Source organism: Scardinius erythrophthalmus (assembly GCF_964197995.2).
Source record: "Scardinius erythrophthalmus genome assembly, chromosome: 12".
In the NCBI taxonomy this organism is placed as follows: domain Eukaryota; kingdom Metazoa; phylum Chordata; class Actinopteri; order Cypriniformes; family Leuciscidae; genus Scardinius; species Scardinius erythrophthalmus.
This window is the reverse complement of record NC_138232.1, coordinates 11,353,238-11,372,127: the sequence shown is the minus strand read 5'-3', so window position 1 is coordinate 11,372,127 and position 18,890 is coordinate 11,353,238. Positions and strand designations below refer to the sequence as shown.

General features: G+C 37.4%; 1 protein-coding gene across 1 annotated transcript; it reads left to right on the top strand.

The window, feature by feature from the left end:
- Positions 1–6,164: 6,164 nt before the first annotated feature.
- prkcda (protein kinase C, delta a) lies at positions 6,165–18,681 on the top strand. The gene is made up of 18 exons (XM_081379880.1): positions 6,165–6,508; positions 11,392–11,520; positions 11,995–12,194; positions 12,281–12,347; positions 13,936–14,095; positions 14,176–14,207; positions 14,444–14,529; positions 14,612–14,741; positions 14,976–15,076; positions 15,182–15,278; positions 15,359–15,489; positions 15,717–15,890; positions 16,479–16,570; positions 16,684–16,746; positions 16,862–17,000; positions 17,088–17,276; positions 17,365–17,493; positions 17,579–18,681. The coding sequence occupies exons 2-18, from the start codon at positions 11,412–11,414 to the stop codon at positions 17,735–17,737; spliced, it is 2,058 nt and encodes a 685-aa protein (XP_081236006.1). The 5' UTR covers positions 6,165–6,508; positions 11,392–11,411; the 3' UTR covers positions 17,738–18,681.
- The last annotated feature ends 209 nt before the right edge of the window (positions 18,682–18,890 follow it).

The window sequence follows — 18,890 nt, the reverse complement described above, 5'->3', positions numbered from 1 at the left end:
TTTTTAACTGGGGGGGACCAAGCTGTCAGCAAATGATTTAAACTCAATTCGTTATTTTCGTAATTTGGGCTTTAACTAGTGCTCAAGTAGTAACTTTGCATAATTTGGGCTAATGATTTGCATTAAAAAGCCATTGGGGGATTGTTATTTGAAATCATGGATAAACAACAATGACCAAAGGTAAACAAAAGCCTACCTGATCACCACTAGCAATGCATGATCAGACTGTTATTTGACTAGTTTGCCAATCACCCACCAAAACTTCATGTCTTTAGCAAAGTATGTTTTTTTTTAACATTTGCTTATCTCAGCATACAAAGTCTATCATTATGAACAAAAAAGCAAAGAACCTATGTGCAAATAATAATAATACTAATTGTTTGGTTTTTGAAAAAACGAGGTGATTTTTTTTGTCTCTTCATCGCCTTTATATGACATTTATACAGTCAATTTTTTTCAGTTCAGAAAATCACCGGCTCAGCTCAGAAATAGGGGCTGTTTACACCTGGCCACTTCATGCGCTTTCTGTGATGGGATAGCTATCCGATCGTGAAAAGACCAGGTGTAAATGCCCTCCGAAACGCATTCGAGACAGATTTGAATCCGATCGCTCAAACCACTTCAGGAGGAGGTCTGGTCCGCATCCCAGACGAAACTGAACAAGTGTAAATGCATCTGGTTGTTGAAACCATATATGTAAATTTTACTCCTTCCAAAAATGCTAAAAAATTAACGTGTGAGAGCGTGTTATAGGCTATATGTAATGTTATAGCCGGATATGGCGACGCTACTGGAACAGCATCGCCGCAGACGAGAAGCTGAACATATTCATCAAGCAAACTATCGCAAATCAAAGTGAAAGTAAGTCACAGACGCGGGACCAAGCGCGGGAATTGAAGATCGGATTTAAATCCGTTTGGCAAAAACACGTTTATGTAGGCTATAGTGTATACACATAATGTATAGCGAAAACACTGATTAATCCCCTGTTTTACCGATTTTTGTCGCGTTTCGTAGGGATAGTGAGGGCGGGGGACGGATCGGGTCACTATGAATCTGGGGGGGTCATGTCCCCCCCGTCCCCAGTGCCATCTGCGCGCCTGTGTGTGTGTATAATATATACTATATGTGGATGTATAAATGTATATGTGTAACAAAGTTGTGGCCTAATGGTAAGAGAGTCAGACTTGTGACCTGAAGGTCACGGGTTCAATTCTCAATACTGGCAGGAAACTACTGAGGTGCCCTTAGGCATAACCGCCAATCGCTTCCCGGGTGCCGCAATGAATGACTGCCCACTGCTCCGTGTGTGTGTGTCCACAGTTTGTAGTGTGTGTTCACTACTCTAATGTGTGTGCACTAACTTGGATGGGTTAAATGCAGAGGACAAATTCTGAGTATCATCATACTTGGCCTTCATGTCACTTCACTTCCCTTATATAGAGAAAAGTGGAACATATACAGTATATATAGAGAGAAGTGGAACATATACAGTATATAATGTTCCACTTTAATCAGGTTTATGATTGAAAAAGGATTGTGGTTGTAACCAAGTGCATTACTTGAGCTAACAATATATGATATAGGCCTACACTTACATGCAAAATTTTCCATCAATTAATCATTGTTCCTTCTTGTTAGATATGCACATAATCAGAAATTCTAAAGGAGAAATAATCTCCTTATTATTTCAAATAAATGTGTCCAGCATAGCAATTGGCAAGGTTTTTTAATTGCATTGCACATTAGATGAATGGACCCAGGTTGGATCCAAGGTTGCTTGTTTAGATGAAAGAAAGAGCACCAAGTGGCGCTCACTGTGCAGAGCCAAATGACGTCCAGCTCCCCCTCTCTAGGCATCATGGGTTGAGCTTGACCTAGTCCAGCTCCAAATCTGTGGATCTAATGGGTCGAGGGATAGAGTTATGGGTAGGGTTAGGGTGTGGTTGGACCTTCTAGCTACATGTGTTAAGTCAGCATAAAATACATTTTTACTTTATTTGAAACAAGATTGAACAAGAAAACAGGACTTTTGAAAAATTGTATACATTGACAACTTATTGGATTGTGAAAAGTAGGCATTCCATAGGGCTGCAATGGATCTGCAGTTGGGCGTGGTCTGTCAGGTTGAGGGGAGGGGCTTGATGACGTAAGCCAAAAAGAAAAGTCTCAGAGGGAAAGATTACAAACACAGCATTAAGAACGAAAATAAAGTAAATTTTGATTTCATAATTTAGAGGTCTCATTTAACCAGCTATGCATTTAAGAACTTTCATTAAAACATATTTAAAAGAAAGAAACCGAAAGAAATGAAATGCCTTGTTAAAGACAAAAATTATTAAGGGTTGTTCTGGATGGTTAAAGCTTGGAACGTATACCTTTCTAGTAGTGGACTATCTATACTCACTCACTCCAATTTGAGGGGATGGTGCTTCCACACAGCCCTAAGTAGACTTCTTCAAAGTACTTGACTGCACTGAATTAATGATAATTAGTTGTACTTTGATTATTACTGTTATAATGTCTGTGATATGTGTGATAATTACTCTTAATTAGACGGTAAACATTAGACTGTAATCTCTAATTAGACTCTAATAGCCCAACCCACTAATTTGCCTACATTGGCATAGTGAAATGCACGGCTCTCTTGTACATTCCCGAGCAAAAAAAGGGCCACACCCAAAATGGCTATTATGAAGCCATTAACATTAAGTGGAACAACACTAACGTTTTTTCCCACACGGCTTAAACATTTAAAGAAAACAAAAGGGAAGGTTATCCCATGCTAAGTTACTTTATCTACAGTATTTGTGCAATTCTTGCTAATTTCCTGACCAGTGATTTGTGATTAAAATGGTTAAGACCATTATAAGACAACTAAATATAATTTGCCATTTTTGGATTGGCCCTTTTTTTGCCCATGAGTGTACTGTAGATAAAATAATTTTAAAGGTAAACAGTTGTGTGTATTGTAAATTATAAACAGTTGGATCGTTTTAGGTAATAAAATAGATTAAAGATAGATCATCATGGATGTAAAGGTCAAATGTTAGACATATTAAAGAATACCAGTTTTTAGTCTTTCATATTTCTAGACCAAGAAGATCTGACTGAAGAGTGATTGAGAGGCTGTAAGAGCCATATGTTTCTTTATATAGCTGTGGAATAAATAATTGTGTGCATTAAGTAATTGGTAAATAATTATGAGTAAACAATTTTATGTATAATATAATATTTAATATTGACAATGATGTCATTTCCAGCAATGAAGTTCAAGAAGTTACTGGATACGGGATGTTATTCGAGTGCAAATCACGCTCACCCAAGAAGAAGAAGCAACAAAGATGAGAATTTAGACGGATTGCTATCACAGAGACTATATGAGTGTATGATTGTATGGCAGTGTCACAGTGACATTGTCATGACACTTTTGGGTCTTTTAAGTGCCTTATGTTCCTCTGCATTGCAGCAGAGTGATAAAGAGAGAGGGAGGAAAAGATCCCTCTATTTTTCTTATAATAGATATATAAAAGCATTGTTTGTTCTTTTAATTGATCTAAATTACCCAGTCAGTGCACATGGACACACACACACACACACACACACACACACACACACACACACACACACACACACACACACACACACACACACACACACACACACACACACACACACACACACACACACACACACACACACACACATAAGGAATCTCTCATTTTCTAAATCATGTCAGATGGCCTGATCTACTATTAATACACAGGAAATAAACTATATTTTAAAATTTCTTAATTTTCCACTTCCCTTTTATTTGGGTTCATTTATCTAACATTACATGTGTAATTCCACCAAAAGTACTTTGTAAAATACTATCTTTGGTATGTGGTGAGAAGAGGAAGACATGTGGCATCTGTTTTACTGCTGGAAACTGACATATAAGGCATCACTTATCTGTTTATAGAGTATGTGTGTGTATATTTGTGTGTGAGAGAGAATGTGTAAGATGCAAAGTTTATGTAGCAATGTAAACTTCTCTCTAACGGACCCGTACACTAAAACTAATTCATCCATGTACTTTGTTAGGCTGTTTATCTAATGTTCTTTTCACAAGCAAAGATAACAAAGACAAATGATTAAATATCATTTGTTGCTGTGGTTATTTCAAACATACAAATAAACCATTTATCTGTAGATCAGCCAAGGAGTGGCAAAACAGCCCCTTCACCACCTCCAATTCTGCACCAGATACATACACACAAATGCTCTGCAACATACTGTTGTTTCTTTGCTTTTTTTAATTCTCACCCACACACTTAAATCTAGGACATACACTCCACAGCACTGTGGACCAAGAGGAGGAAAGCAGGACAAGACTACAAGCACACGCGCGCACACACACACAGACAGAGAAGGATGTAGATGTTCACATTTTGTGTCCTTCACGCCCACATTTATCTGAACTTTCAGCATCTAGATAATATTCCACGGACACATATAGAAACCAGATGCATGGTCTGTTCCTCATCTCAATGCCTCTTGAGTAAACTATCTATAAATCAGCAGCAAACGCATCACTTCTCCTCTCTGCATTTGTGTCTGTGGACATGATGTTGGCGTATGTGGCAAGCTGTTTTAAAATGTATTCATTAAAAACAACTAGCATCTATTTTTATGTTACTGGGCCTACTTAGTTTTAATTTGGCAGGTATGACGTCAGAACCCAGAAGACTAATTCGCCGCTGGTTCCTTCGAGATTTTCCTATGGGGGTTTTCGATTTACATGTAAAATAAAGCCTGGTTTACATACACCCACAGCGAAAATGCAAATTTTGAAGCAGTTATGTTCAGTTTTTTAAATGTATAGCAGTTTGGGGTCTAAGTGTTGCGCTTGTGCAGTGTACGTTACAGAACAAAATGTAAAAATATTGTTATGTTTACCCCAGGTTTTTTACATAAATTGAAAACCCCCATTATAACACCCCATAGGAAAATCTCGAAGGCACCAGTGGCAAATTATTCTTCAGGGTTCTGACATCACACCTGCACCACTTCCCACTGGGAGGGAGTTTTTTGGAGGTAGGGGGGACTATTTATTCTTTATTTCCTTTATTGATTTATTTAAAGAAACTAAAAAAAAGTAAGATTTTAAAGTGGCGCTATGCAGTTTTGGCAATTTCTTCGCTGTTTTCTCGCTTTTTGCTCGCGAGTTTCTCTATAGAGCTCCCCCTACAGCTTCGGAATAGATATTTGACAACACTGTCGTCAAAACTCGTTGGCGACTCCCTCCCCTCCCATTTTCTCCCTCTGGTCATGTGCATTTGTTTTCAAAGAAGCTGACGAACGCACGCAGCCATGTCCACTGAGGTATGTATGATATACAGAAGGCTAGCATATAAATGTTTAGATAATGTATGTGTGCAGTGCCGTAAAGCAATTCGTTACATCACGAGACCTGATATCATGGCCCACCGGCCCAAAGTTGCAAGGGTGGTTTTTCCACTCACAGGCGCTAGGGGGGTGCGAGAAGACCACCATTCAGCCCGAAAAAAGTCATATAGCCATTCCAATGACTCCGAAGCTGTTCAGTTAAGGTAAATTAAGCTACAAATACTGCATAGTTCTCCTTTAAAGGGAATAAAGAAAAAGAAAAAGGAAATAAAATATTAAAAAAATAATAATTTATTGTAATATTACAATATAATATTTTTATTTTACGATTATGATTAAATACATAAATAACGATTGTTATTTTTTTATTTCTCATGCATGATTATTTTAATCCCTTTTCTGTAAAGCACTTTACCATTGTGTATGAAGTGTGCTATGTAAATAAACTTGCCTTGCCTTTATGTACACTTCACTCTTACCTAGTTTGTCTAATACGTAAATAGAAATAGAAATAGAAAGCACAACTTTTTTTTTAAATTTGACTGGCCATCTTAATCATTTTGACACTGGAGAGGACTGTTAGAAAGCTGAAGCAGACCATCCTAAAAAATGTACTTTTAAAACTTGTAGTCATCCTAACAACACTGAGAGTAGTGCATAATTTAACAGCATCAGCATCAAGAAAATCAAATATTGTCCCCATAAGTGTCAATGATGGTTTGGGGGGCCCTGCTAAAAACGAAATAAATGAAAAGAATAAATGTTTATATGGCTTGCCATACGCATACAATCAATGGGGCATCTAGAGGTACACCACCAGTGCCTCCGCATGAGCCCTTTGCAAAGAGGTCACTCACATACACACTGGCCGTACAGATACAGACTCTACAAACGCACCTGTGCTCTCTGTTCAGTGCAATGGTTTATTATACAGGCATCTGAGAGAGCGCGCTTGAGCCAGAAGAGGGATCGCGCGAAGAAAGAGAGCACCTGTGCGACGTCACTCCGCCCTACTTTACTCAGAACTCCACGAGCGATTTGTACTTCCTCAAACGAAAACTCAATCATCGAAGAAAGCAGGCGCTTCAGAGAAAAGTCCGTTTCTTCCAGTGGAAAGGTAAGAAGTTACACATCACTTCTTGGGTTTTTTGATCGACTATTTCTCGGTCGTGTCAGAACTTTTGTAATGTTGCATTTTAGAGTGTTTGACTCATTTTCTTCGCTGTTTCTTTTCCGACTGATGCGCTGAACTGATTCGAGCGCCGCGCGCAGAGGCAGTCTGTGGGTTTTGCAGATACATCAGACCTCAATCGCTCTCTTCCTCAGTGTTTTTTATGCCATTATGTTTCTCGAAACACATTAAACACATATTTAGGCTATTAGAATGAAATGAAAAGGGCGCAGTGCAAACCGCAGTTTCACTCAACACTGTCATTTATGCTGCTGTCTACTGGACCTTGACAGAATCGTTTTTTTCCGCACTTTGTGTTGCTATAAAATAACTCTACGTAGTTGAAAAGGCAATAGAGGTCGTGTCTCAACCTTGTGACCTACCTAGAGAGCATTTTAGCTGTATATTACAGGCGAGTTCTGAGATGTTGATATCCAAAAATGTTGCTCGCGCCTGTGGTGTAGACTAGATAGTTTGTTACACAAAACCGTTAGTAACATTTTATTATTAGTGAATTGTCACTTTTCTCTTATTCATAGTCCATAAATAGCCCCAATTGATGACATTGAGGGGATCTAAAATGCCACTGACACGCTTCTCTTCAAAATATCAATGATTATTGATCTAATATACAAAACAGATGGAGCGTGGTTCTAGTTGAGATGACTAAGTGTGTGTGTTGGGGCATGGTGGAATTTGAAATGGTTGTTACTGTTTTTAGTTAAAGGTTTTTACTGTTAATGGGAGGTGTTTTTAGTTGTTGTGGGTGATTTGTGGACAGATTTCATCTCTGTCATATTTCATTTTAATAGCCTATTAACTGTGGATCCCTACACTTGCATGTGATGACGTGATAACTGTTTGCAGTGGAGACACACATCCTGCTGTGGTTGAACAGTTTACACCATACTACTCTTTCATTCTGTTCATGGGTGTCGATAGTTCCTTCCTGTCCCTTATATTAAATGGTGTGTGTATGACTGTGGACATAGGCTAAGTGATGAAACCTGCTGCTCCTGTTGACATCAATGTTAACTAAATTAACATAAAGACGCAAGAAAGATTATGTGAAGTACATTCTTAGATTATGTATTTCATGCACTTTAAATCAACTAGTTACAGTGGTTTTGGTAATACATTGATAATTTCATCAGATGGTCTGTGAAAGATAGACAGTGTGAAGAGGATTCGTTATGCTTTACTGTATGTGCAACCAGATTTCTGCTATGCGGTTGCTAAGGTCTTCTGATTGCAGTATGGGTACTACGGTGTTCTGGCTGGTTTACTGGCAGGGTGTGAATTACACAATGGCCTTCGGGAGGGGGAGGGGGGCTAAGAGAGTTGGGGGGGGGTAACTCACAAATACATACATATTTATATATGTATTAGGGATGTAACTGTACATAGAAGTCACAGTTCATTAACGTAGCGTTACCTCGGTTTTGGGGTCATGGTTCAATACGAGTTCGGTACAACAGGAAAAAGCCAATGCTAGGTTTCTTTTTATTTATTTTGAACAGAAAGTAGTGCAAATTATATTTTGATCCACCTAGCGGCATTTAGTCCCCCCTGTGGTAGTTATACTTTACTTATGTAAAACGTATGTTTTACTGCTTGTCTTTTATTTCTTATTGTATATCTTCTTATACTTTTATAATGGATATTGATAATTAAAACTGACATTTAACAAAAAGTTGTCATTTCATTTATTGTACATGTACATATGTGTACAAAAAACAATAATCAGATAAGATAATCAGGGTACATAAGCACATATTGCCTGAACCATTGAGAGAGAGAGAAAAAAAAATTCATATGAAAAGAAAATGAAAAGAGGCAGGGTGGTGTACATATTTAATTTGATTGTAAATACACACAGATAACTGGAAGAGCCAGAGCGAGTGACGTTATCAAGAACGCTGCTGTACCTTTTGCAGAATTACTGAACCTGCGTCCTCCCGTTCTCGGTTTGTACTCCTGAGTCGAACTTTGCAAGTCCCAACTTTGTGTACTTGGTATTGAGAAACACCCTTGTTTTGGTTTGGTGCATAGATTATCTCTTGTTCTGCTCTTTTTTTTTTTTGCTGTTGTGGCGGTTTGCAAATAGCATTGCATTACTGCACACGCCCCCTTCTGGATTGAAGTGTGGATCGCCTATGACTGTATTCGTCGCCTGACTGTATGCACCAGACCGTGACGATTCGGGGTTAATAAATGGACAGTTACACCCCTAACATATATATATATATATATATATATATATATTATACCATTATTAGTAATGAATGCAACTTTTGACAGATAAACTGTGCACTCCCATTTCAGTGTTGTTGTTGAGTATATTTTCAGCAAACTGTTTGCTTCATACATTCAGATTAACAGCATTAAAGAGGGCAAATGTTATCACTGATTCCACTGAACTGTGTATATGGGTTTTAAACACATTATGTTCTTCATCCATGCAAAAAAATGCACGTCCTGAATGAGTTCGGTTTTTATAGCATATTTAATTCAACTGCTCAGGTAATGTTAATGGTATGACCCAAGTTTCATATTACGGCAGACTAATTTTCTTTCAGGATTTTTTTTTCTAGGTGGACTATCTCTTTATGTTTAATACTTATAGGATTAGTAGTTTGTTGCAGTAGTACTGGTGATTCATACCTAACAAAGCCTTGCACACTTACAATTGTTTCAGCTCCTGTTATAGCTTGTCATAAGGTTTAAGAGTACAAACACTCTTTTAAATACTTATTTTAACTCTGTTATGTGTCAATTATTTTCAGAAAAGCACATGGGGCCTGTTAACCACATTTGCCTACCCATCATCCCACCCTCACTATCTTCTCTATATTGCTCTCATTTTCACACTTACGCTTACACAGGAGCACAGACTTGTTGCTCAGGCTCTTCTAGTCTTTTTTTTTTTTAGCTGAAGAATCAGACATTGACAGGATTCATTATGTGTGTGTGTTTGAATTGGAGAGACTGATGCTTCAGAATTGATTTTGTACTGTGCTGCTAGCTTATGTTATCGACACAAGCTTCCACACAACTGATTCGCTAGCACACACACAAGTGCAGATTTAGGTTTTTTAGATTGAGATGCTGCAACTTGTTTGAACATTTCTGTGCTGGTTTCTGACATGTTTCAACACGTACGCTTCCTAATTGAACTAAAGTAGAAATGTGTGTTTGTGTGCATATGGGTGTGTTGACTGATCAAATTTCTCTCTCCCTGTCTTTCTTTTTCTTACACACTCTGTAGTAAAACGGTCTAAAGTCCAGTGAACAACCGGCAAGTTTGTTATGAAGCTTCAATGTTGCAGTCACAGCCTGACTCATGTCATTGGCTTTCGATAGAAGTGGGTGGAGTCCTGACATTATGCAACCAATCAATTTTAGTCTCAGTTATAACCATAACCTATAAAGCTCATCTGGGTCATGTTCCAAATGTTTTGATGCACAATAAAGCAAGATAATGTAATAGAAATAAACAATTGAGGATTGAAGGGATAACCGTGTTACAGATTACCAGGAGCCCTTTCTCTACAATGGTCCTGTCGCATGAGAATTAAACTAAGAAACCTTAGCAAAAAGGTTTAATTTGCAATTCAATATTTTTATTTAATCATATTTATTGGGATTGGATTTAAAGCGCTTGAGTAAATACAGATCTCACAAACTTGTTAGTAGCTAGCCTATTTGTTGGACCAATGACATTTTAGGTTAACAACAGTTTTACATGTTTCAAATCAAATGTGAAACATTTTAAAATGGACTTTGATGCACACAGTATATCAGACTTTCTGAGAATAAATGTTGATATACTAAACTTCATCTTTATTCCTAAAACACCTTCTGACCTTCTGATGAATGCCTGCATTTCCCCGTCAATGTCTATTTGGTACTTTGGTACTTGGTCCACCCATTCACAGTGAGGTAATAAGAAGGAAGTAGGATACTTTTACTCTTAAACTCTGGAAATACTAATGAGAAGAGTTAAAATGCAATAGTTTTGGTTCTGTGTAGCACCTGTCACCCTGCATTTCCTTCTAAAGAATCCCAGTGTTTGGAACTGCAGTTTAAGTTTGTTTTTATTTCATGGTCACTGTCATCATGTCAGTCTGATCATTTCAGCATGGATTGTTTTCTGAACCAAAAAGAGACCAACAGAGCGGTAGCAAATCCACTGCTCTTGAGAAAATACAGCAAAGCACTCAATCTCATTTACATAGAAGCCTTAAAGGCGCAGCAGAAATAATGGCCCACTTAATGCTAAAGGTCAGAAAGAGGGTGGATGACTGTATATTTTTTATGCGAATTGATAACAAAACTTTAAGTATCATGAAACTACTAAGAGAACAATAGAGCTACTATTACATTTAATGACAGAACAGAGAAATTAGCACCAAGATCCCTAATTATGAGACTACACAATTTCCTCTGCAGGCACATGTGCTAGCATAAACAATGTATAGCCTCCTGTTTATGACTAAATATAATTACAACACAATGATATAAGTTCTAAATTGATATTGAAGTAATATTTTTGTTTTGATTTCTATATTCCTATATGCAGTAATGCTGATGTACAGGGTGGGCCATTTATATGGATACACCGTAATAACATGGGAATGGTTGGTGATATTAAAGTCCTGTTTGTGGCACATTAGTATATGTGAGGGGGCAAACCCATGTGCCACAAACAGGACTTTAATATCACCAACCATTCCCATGTTATTACGGTGTATCCATATAAATGGCCCACCCTGTATTTCTTTCTGATTAAAATCATAAGAATTTTGGATGTCTGTGTCTTTTTTTAGGCTGTGCCTGAGGGGTTGCCATGGCCCCTTTCCTGAGAATTGTGTTTAATGCCTATGATCTTGGCACATTCTCGCCAATGGCTGAGGCACCATTCTGTGCCGTCAAAATGAAGGAAGCTCTCAGCACTGGTGAGTAAATGTGTGCATGCGTGTGTGTGTAATGGGGGTTTCAAGTGAATTGCTATGTTTGGAATGGCATATTGCCATGCTTCTTGTTCTGTTTTTGAAGTATACTCTGTGTACATGGAACAACATGTAAATCCTCCATCTGCATAGAACTGAATTACCCATTTCATTCTGCCAAATGAGTAGTTTAGAACGGAGCACAATGCACAAAATATTGTTTCCCACAATGCAATGAACCCTGTCTTGACCTTCATTTCCATGTGACTGAAAGCAATATCACTTGCAATTTTTAATATATTTTTTTCTGGCTGATTTTCAAAACTAGCAAAAAAATTGTTTATTGCTGCCTTTTGCATACTGCTTCACATACTTTTTAAAAATAGTTTGCAGTATACTGTGAAGTATACTAGTGTTTCATTCCAAACATTTCCCAATGGTTTATGCTGGATCACAAAAATATCCCCTTTTCCTTTTAAGAACGAGGAAAAACACTGATCCAGAAGAAGCCCACCATGTATCCTGCTTGGCGATCCAGTTTTGATGCACATATTTATGAGGGACGTGTCATACAAATACTACTCATGAGAACTGCAGAAGAACCTTTAGCAGATGTTACTGTGGGTGTGTCTGTGTTGGCAGAACGATGCAAGAAGGCAAACGGACGTGCAGAATTTTGGGTATGTGGTTATGTCTATGCACTGTCATGTAGTGTCAATGTTTGCATTTTCACAGGTAATGTTATAAAGTCTCGCTTCATTTTCAGGTTGATTTGCAGCCTTCAGGGAAAGTTATGATGTCTGTACAGTTCTTTTTGGAGGATTTAGATACAGGTAAGGCATACTCTCTCAAATAAGCACTCAATCTCTCTGCTCTCTTCCAGTGATTTAATAGTGCTTATACTGACTGCATCTTATCATTTGGCAACAAACTAAATACAATATGAATTGCATTTCCAAATAAGAACTAAAAGAATCATTAACTTGAGACTGGATTTCTGCTCTCATAAATTGTATTCATTTAAAGCCCTGGGCTACGTTTAAGTCCACTTTTAGACATACATTCGCAAACTTCCCTGTGCACTTCCCCTCGGGGGAATCCCCGCCCCCATTCAAGTGGGCAAGGAAGTATATTTGGACAGACCCTCGACTTGATTTTGACTGAGTCTACTCAACATGTACACTTCAGGCAGATCCATAGACCAAACTGCAACACGTTTGTGATGTCACAGCAGGTCACAGCAGGTCACGCTTAATTTACCCCCACCCCACACAACTCTAGTGTTTGATATTGGAGTAATTTAGACATTTAACCGCATTTAATACTTGTAGCTACCTTAAGATGACTTTAAAACACAGTTATAGTTTATTGTATTGTTATAATTTCCGTTTGTGTATTTTTTTTGTATATTTTATTTAATACAAGTGAATATATTCATAAAAATATATATATATATATATATATATATATATATATATATATATATATATATATATATATATATATATATATATATATATATATATATATATATATAGCCCAAGAATACATACAGGCCTAAAGAATGGTTGCTAAAACAAATTCGTAAGGAAAACAAAATGTAAATAATAAATCGACTCCATAGCAGATTCCAAGAGATCAAGGGCTTTAGGGTGTTCTATTTAAATACATTTAAAGGGTTTCGCCAGTAGTGGGCACTCGTGCTGCTTAAGCAATGATGTATATCCGAGTGAACAAGATGGATAGAAGTTAGCGAGGCAAGGGCACAAAAAAACACATTTTGAATCTAACCTATTGCCGTTAGCTTTGGGAGGGGTCATGCTTATCTGATCACGTGGGTGTGAATCCATTTGGACTTCTTTTAAAGTTCTGTGCAAAGGAATGTATCTGCTGAACATGTCACAACAGATCTTCCCTGCATTACTCTGTCTTCTTCAAACATTCTGTCCATTGGTCCTCTTATATTGTGTTTTATTGTTTTTAGAATACAAAGTGTTCCACTGCAGATTTTCTATTTGTTTGTAATGATGTGTAGGGAAATATTATGTACACTACTGTTTAAAAGTTTGTGGCCGGTAATACATTTTTAAAATGTTTTTGAAAGAAAGTCTCTTATGCTTACCTATTTTTTTATTTTTATTTTATTAAAGTAAAAACTGTAATCTTATGAAATATTATTACAATTTAAAATAACTGTTTTCTGAATGTTCCATTCCAAAACTGAATAAAAAAAAAATGCAGGCATTTCAAAAGTTGAATAAAAAAAGGCATAATATTTACTATATACTATATATATTAATTTAAATTATAATTCATTTCTTTCAGGACATAACAATCTCATGCATTTATTGTCAGAAAGTTTCATGCCCTCAGTTTGATTCTGCTTCCATCCTGTTTCGTCTTGTTCTCTTTCACTCTCAGAGAGTCGCCAGTCAGTAGTGACAGAAGACGAGATACCGACTCTCACTCGTCGTCGTGGAGCTATTAAACAGGCTAAGATTCACTTCATCAAAAACCATGAGTTCATCGCCACCTTCTTCAGACAGCCCACCTTCTGCTCTGTCTGTAGAGATTTTGTTTGGTCAGTCCTGAATGTCCAGTTATAAGACATTATAAGTCTATAATTCAGACATACTTATAATTTTGTCTTTTACTGCCCAGGGGTCTCAACAAGCAAGGTTACAAGTGCAGACGTGAGTATATTTTGCTGTTTTTTTCCCATTATCCTAAATGCTTGCCCACATACTATGTCCACAGACATGCTTTAGTAAGAATGTACCCTAAAAGGGGAAATACTTGATTGGATTGCTTCCCTTTGTTCAACTTTTAATTGTTTTATCCAGAATTAAGGAACACTGAACACACAGAGCCTCGGAAACCTGTCTTAGTTCCTGAGCCCACCTAAAATAATTATGTTTTTCTCCACCAGAATGCAATGCTGCCATTCACAAGAAGTGTATTGATAAAATTATTGGAAGGTGCACAGGCACTGCAACCAATAGTCGAGACACCATGGTATGTGCTGTATTGCATTATTTTATTTTTATTTTTTATTTTATTGTGATAGGGTTAGGGTATTTAAAGTTTGTGCCTACAGTTTCAGAAGGAACGTTTTAAGATTGACATGCCACATCGCTTTAAGACCAACAACTACATGAGTCCCACCTTTTGTGACCATTGCGGCAGTCTGCTGTGGGGTCTTGTCAAACAGGGCCTCAAATGCGAGGGTGAGTATACCATGTGAACAGTATATGTATTAGGTGTTTTACATTGTGGTTTAAACCATTTTAATATATAGAAACACCTAAAAATAGTTACCAGCTCAATGGTCTGTAACTCTGTAAACTGTCTAGTTATATGTACTACGGGGGAAAAAGCCACTTTATTTTTGTTATTTGGTGTTTGGCTAGTCTTAATTTTGGACTCTGATTATATGTTTGCAATTGTCTTTTCTTTTTCAGATTGTTCCATGAATGTCCATCATAAGTGCCAGACTAAAGTGGCTAATTTGTGTGGCATCAATCAGAAACTACTGGCAGAGGCTCTTACTCAAGTCTCAGTTGTATATATCAATGTTTGCACAAGCCCTTGTTATGAGGCCCTTAATATAAAAATAACAGCATTAACGTATTGAAATAAAGTCATGTGTATATTTGTGTTGTCATAGAAATCCACCAAGCGACCTGAAAGCAACTCACAGAGCAACTCACAGGATGTTGCCGTTTACCAGGATTTTAACAAAAGTCCAGGACCTGATGTTAATGGTGAGAGTGCTTGATTTAAATGGTGGTAATTATAACAATAAAAATTATGATTTCAGTTTATCAGAAAAGCTATGTTGCAGATGGGGCTCCTTATGGTCGTCTATGGGAGGGTTTGAGTCCTCGCCCCACCTCTCGATTAACCCACCAAACACGTATCACTGCTGAGCATTTCATTTTCCATAAAGTCCTGGGCAAGGGAAGCTTTGGCAAGGTAACATACAAACTCTCTTTCCCACTCACATTCATATACAGTGTAGAAGACATGAAGGAGGTAATGCGTTTTGCTTATGTCATGTGATCATGGTGGAAGGGCACAGGATTATGTGGGAAGCTCCCTGACTTAGCCTTTTGGCTTTTCTAAGTTTTAGGTAGCTGCTACATACAGTCATGCTCAAGGCCATGAACACAAACCCATGTTCATCATCTTTCTGTTGTCAGGTGCTTTTGGCTGAGCTAAAGGGCTCTGGTGAATGGTTTGCGGTGAAGGCACTGAAGAAAGATGTGGTGTTGATGGATGATGATGTGGAGTGCACCATGGTAGAAAAACGAGTGCTGGCTCTGGCCTGGGACAATCCGTTTCTTACGCACCTCTACTCCACCTTTCAGACCAAGGTACACCAAACATACATTTACCAACAAAAAAAACCCAATCACAAATTAGTTACACAAACACTTGAAATGTCTGCAATTATGCCTGTCACATTTAGTACATTATCATAATGTGAAATTTTTCACATTTCAAAATTCCAGTTAAATTAAAATTTTCTATAAAATTCCAATTAATTTTTCATTTTAAATTCCATTTTCTCATTAAAATAAGGGTATTTTTACTTGACATTATTATTAATTGGATGCCTCCCTTTCTTATAGAATTTTTTTATTTATAGTCAGGCAGCTAAAATCTTTACATTAAGACAACATGAATGTAGTTTCAAAGTTAAATACACTTACACATTGGTCTTAAACTCAATAAAGAAGGACTGACCAATAATCGTTTTATCAGATTTTCCAAGAAAGTGGCTGTAAAAGCCATCTATACCACATAAAACAAAATCTAAGGATGTCACCCAATCCCAGTTTATAAACCTAACCACAGTTACTCTAGGTCTGCAGGGTGTCTAAATCTTAAAGTGACAGTACCAAACAATAAGTTAATGTACAATGTCACGCACAGATAATTAATTTGTTTATATCTAACAGGAGCACTTATTCTTTGTGATGGAGTATCTGAATGGAGGAGATCTGATGTTTCATATACAGGAAAAGGGGCGTTTTGATCTGTACAGAACCACGTATGTCATGCATATATGCATACAAAATAACAATAGTTTCTATAATATAAAAATATTGGCGAACCCTTGATTTAGTGAGCATGTTATTATATTAATCTGATGCCTCTTACCAGGTTCTATGCAGCTGAAATTGTGTGTGGCCTGCAGTTTCTCCATTCCAAAGGCATTATTTACAGGTACAGACAAAATTACACCACTGTTTTGATGTATTAATTACACATTACTTCCCCATTTCACCTCTGAAACAATACACAGGACCGTTTTCAGTGATCATTTTTTACCTTTTTTCAGGGATCTCAAGCTGGATAATGTGATGTTAGATGGAGACGGTCACATAAAAATAGCTGATTTTGGAATGTGTAAGGAAAACGTGTTTGGGGAGAATCGGGCCACAACCTTTTGTGGAACTCCGGATTATATCGCTCCTGAGGTATAAAATGCACTTTGATGTTGGTTCACTCTCAGACCAACAATGGCCTGGTCCTGACTTGATGTGTTTGTGTGTGGTAAATCACAGATTCTGCTGGGTCAGCAGTACTCATTCTCAGTAGACTGGTGGTCATTTGGCGTGCTCGTGTATGAGATGTTGATTGGTCAATCTCCATTCCACGGTGACGACGAGGACGAGCTGTTTGAATCGATCCGAATGGACACACCTCATTATCCCCGCTGGATCACAGTGGATACTAGAGAGATGCTAGAAAGGGTATACATGCACATAAAACTTAATTAAAAACAACACAAATCAAATTTCTGCAATTACACTTTATCTTTTTTGTTACGCTTGCACACAGCTGTTTGACCGCGACCCATCACGCCGTTTAGGGATTGTGGGTAATATACGAGGCCAGCAATTTTTCAAGACTGTCAACTGGACTGCTCTAGAAAGTAAAGAAGTTGAACCCCCATTCAAACCAAAAGTGGTATGTTTTTCCTCCCACATCTGTTTCTCTTCTTTTTTGTCTTTCTGTGTTTGCCAATTTTTTTTCTGGTCTTGTCTGATTGCAGAAAGCTCCAAATGACTGCAGTAACTTCGACCGGGAGTTTTTGAGTGAGAAACCTCGTCTCTCACACTGCGAGAAAGGCCTGATCGATTCCATGGACCAGAGCGCTTTTGCTGGCTTCTCATTCATTAATCCAAAAATGGAGCATCTTTTACAAAAGTGACCCATTTATAATGTGGTCAAAAAGAAAAAAAAATCTGTTATGTTCATGTGATCATAGAATTGAGCCAGTTTATTGCTCTTACCAAACCAACCATGAGCACTCTCCCAACTCTTCCTTTAAAAGAGACAGGCTGTCACTGAGCTTCTAATGGAGCCTTTTATAACCTAATATACATTTCAATCTCATTCCCAGTCTAAATGCAATTTTTAACTTGTCCTTACAAATTTAGGATGTCTAAAAATAACTTAGGTTAGTACTAACTGGGTTAGGACAAAGTTGTCGGTTGAATGCAGGGAGTGTGTTGTTCGGTTTGGGTGAAGTGCAATTTAAAGAAGTGTACAAAAACAAAATAGGTCAGAGATTATATACAAGTATTGTTTAAATCAATATGTGCATGCTACATTCATAATTACATTGTGAATTTCTGCAATGATCTGTGTCTGTTCTGTGAGTGTGTGTGTGTGTGTGTGTGTGTGTGTGTGTGTGTGTGTGTGTGTGTGTGTGTGTGTGTGTGTGTGTGTGTGTGTGTGTGTGTGTGTGTGTGTGTGTGTGTGTGTGTGTGTGTGTGTGTGTGTGTGTGTGTGTGTGTGTGTGTGTGTGTGTGTGTGTGTGTGTGTGTGTGTGTGTGTGTGTATTAATTGTTTGCACAAAGGATAGACCAGAACATGTTGAATATGTGCTTTGTAAGTGTAAAATGAATATATTGTGTTTTAATTAGGAAATTTGTATATCTGGTACAGAAATATAGCTATCTTAGCTCTGATAGTGTCATCCGTTTGTGTATTTTAGTGTGTATTTTGTTGCATTTAAGGTGTTTTTATAAGATCCACTCATTAAGAGACCACACCACATGATCAAATTCAGTACATGACTCTGTCTTAGGATGAGACACTTAACAGGGTCTAATAAACATTTTGATGGTGAATAAACTGACTTGGATTGTGATTTATATTTAGTTTTTTTTGTATCTCACCTTTATAGTAATGTTATAAAAACAGAAGAACAAAAAAAACGTGTATAATAATTTTTGTGAAAAGAGTAGTGGAAAAATTGCTATGATCTTTTTCACAAAGAGGCTCACGTGGTCAATTTTCCTTTTAGATTGATTCCTTTTAGTGATCTAGAAACGAGTTTCTTTGTTTTTAAAAACTTC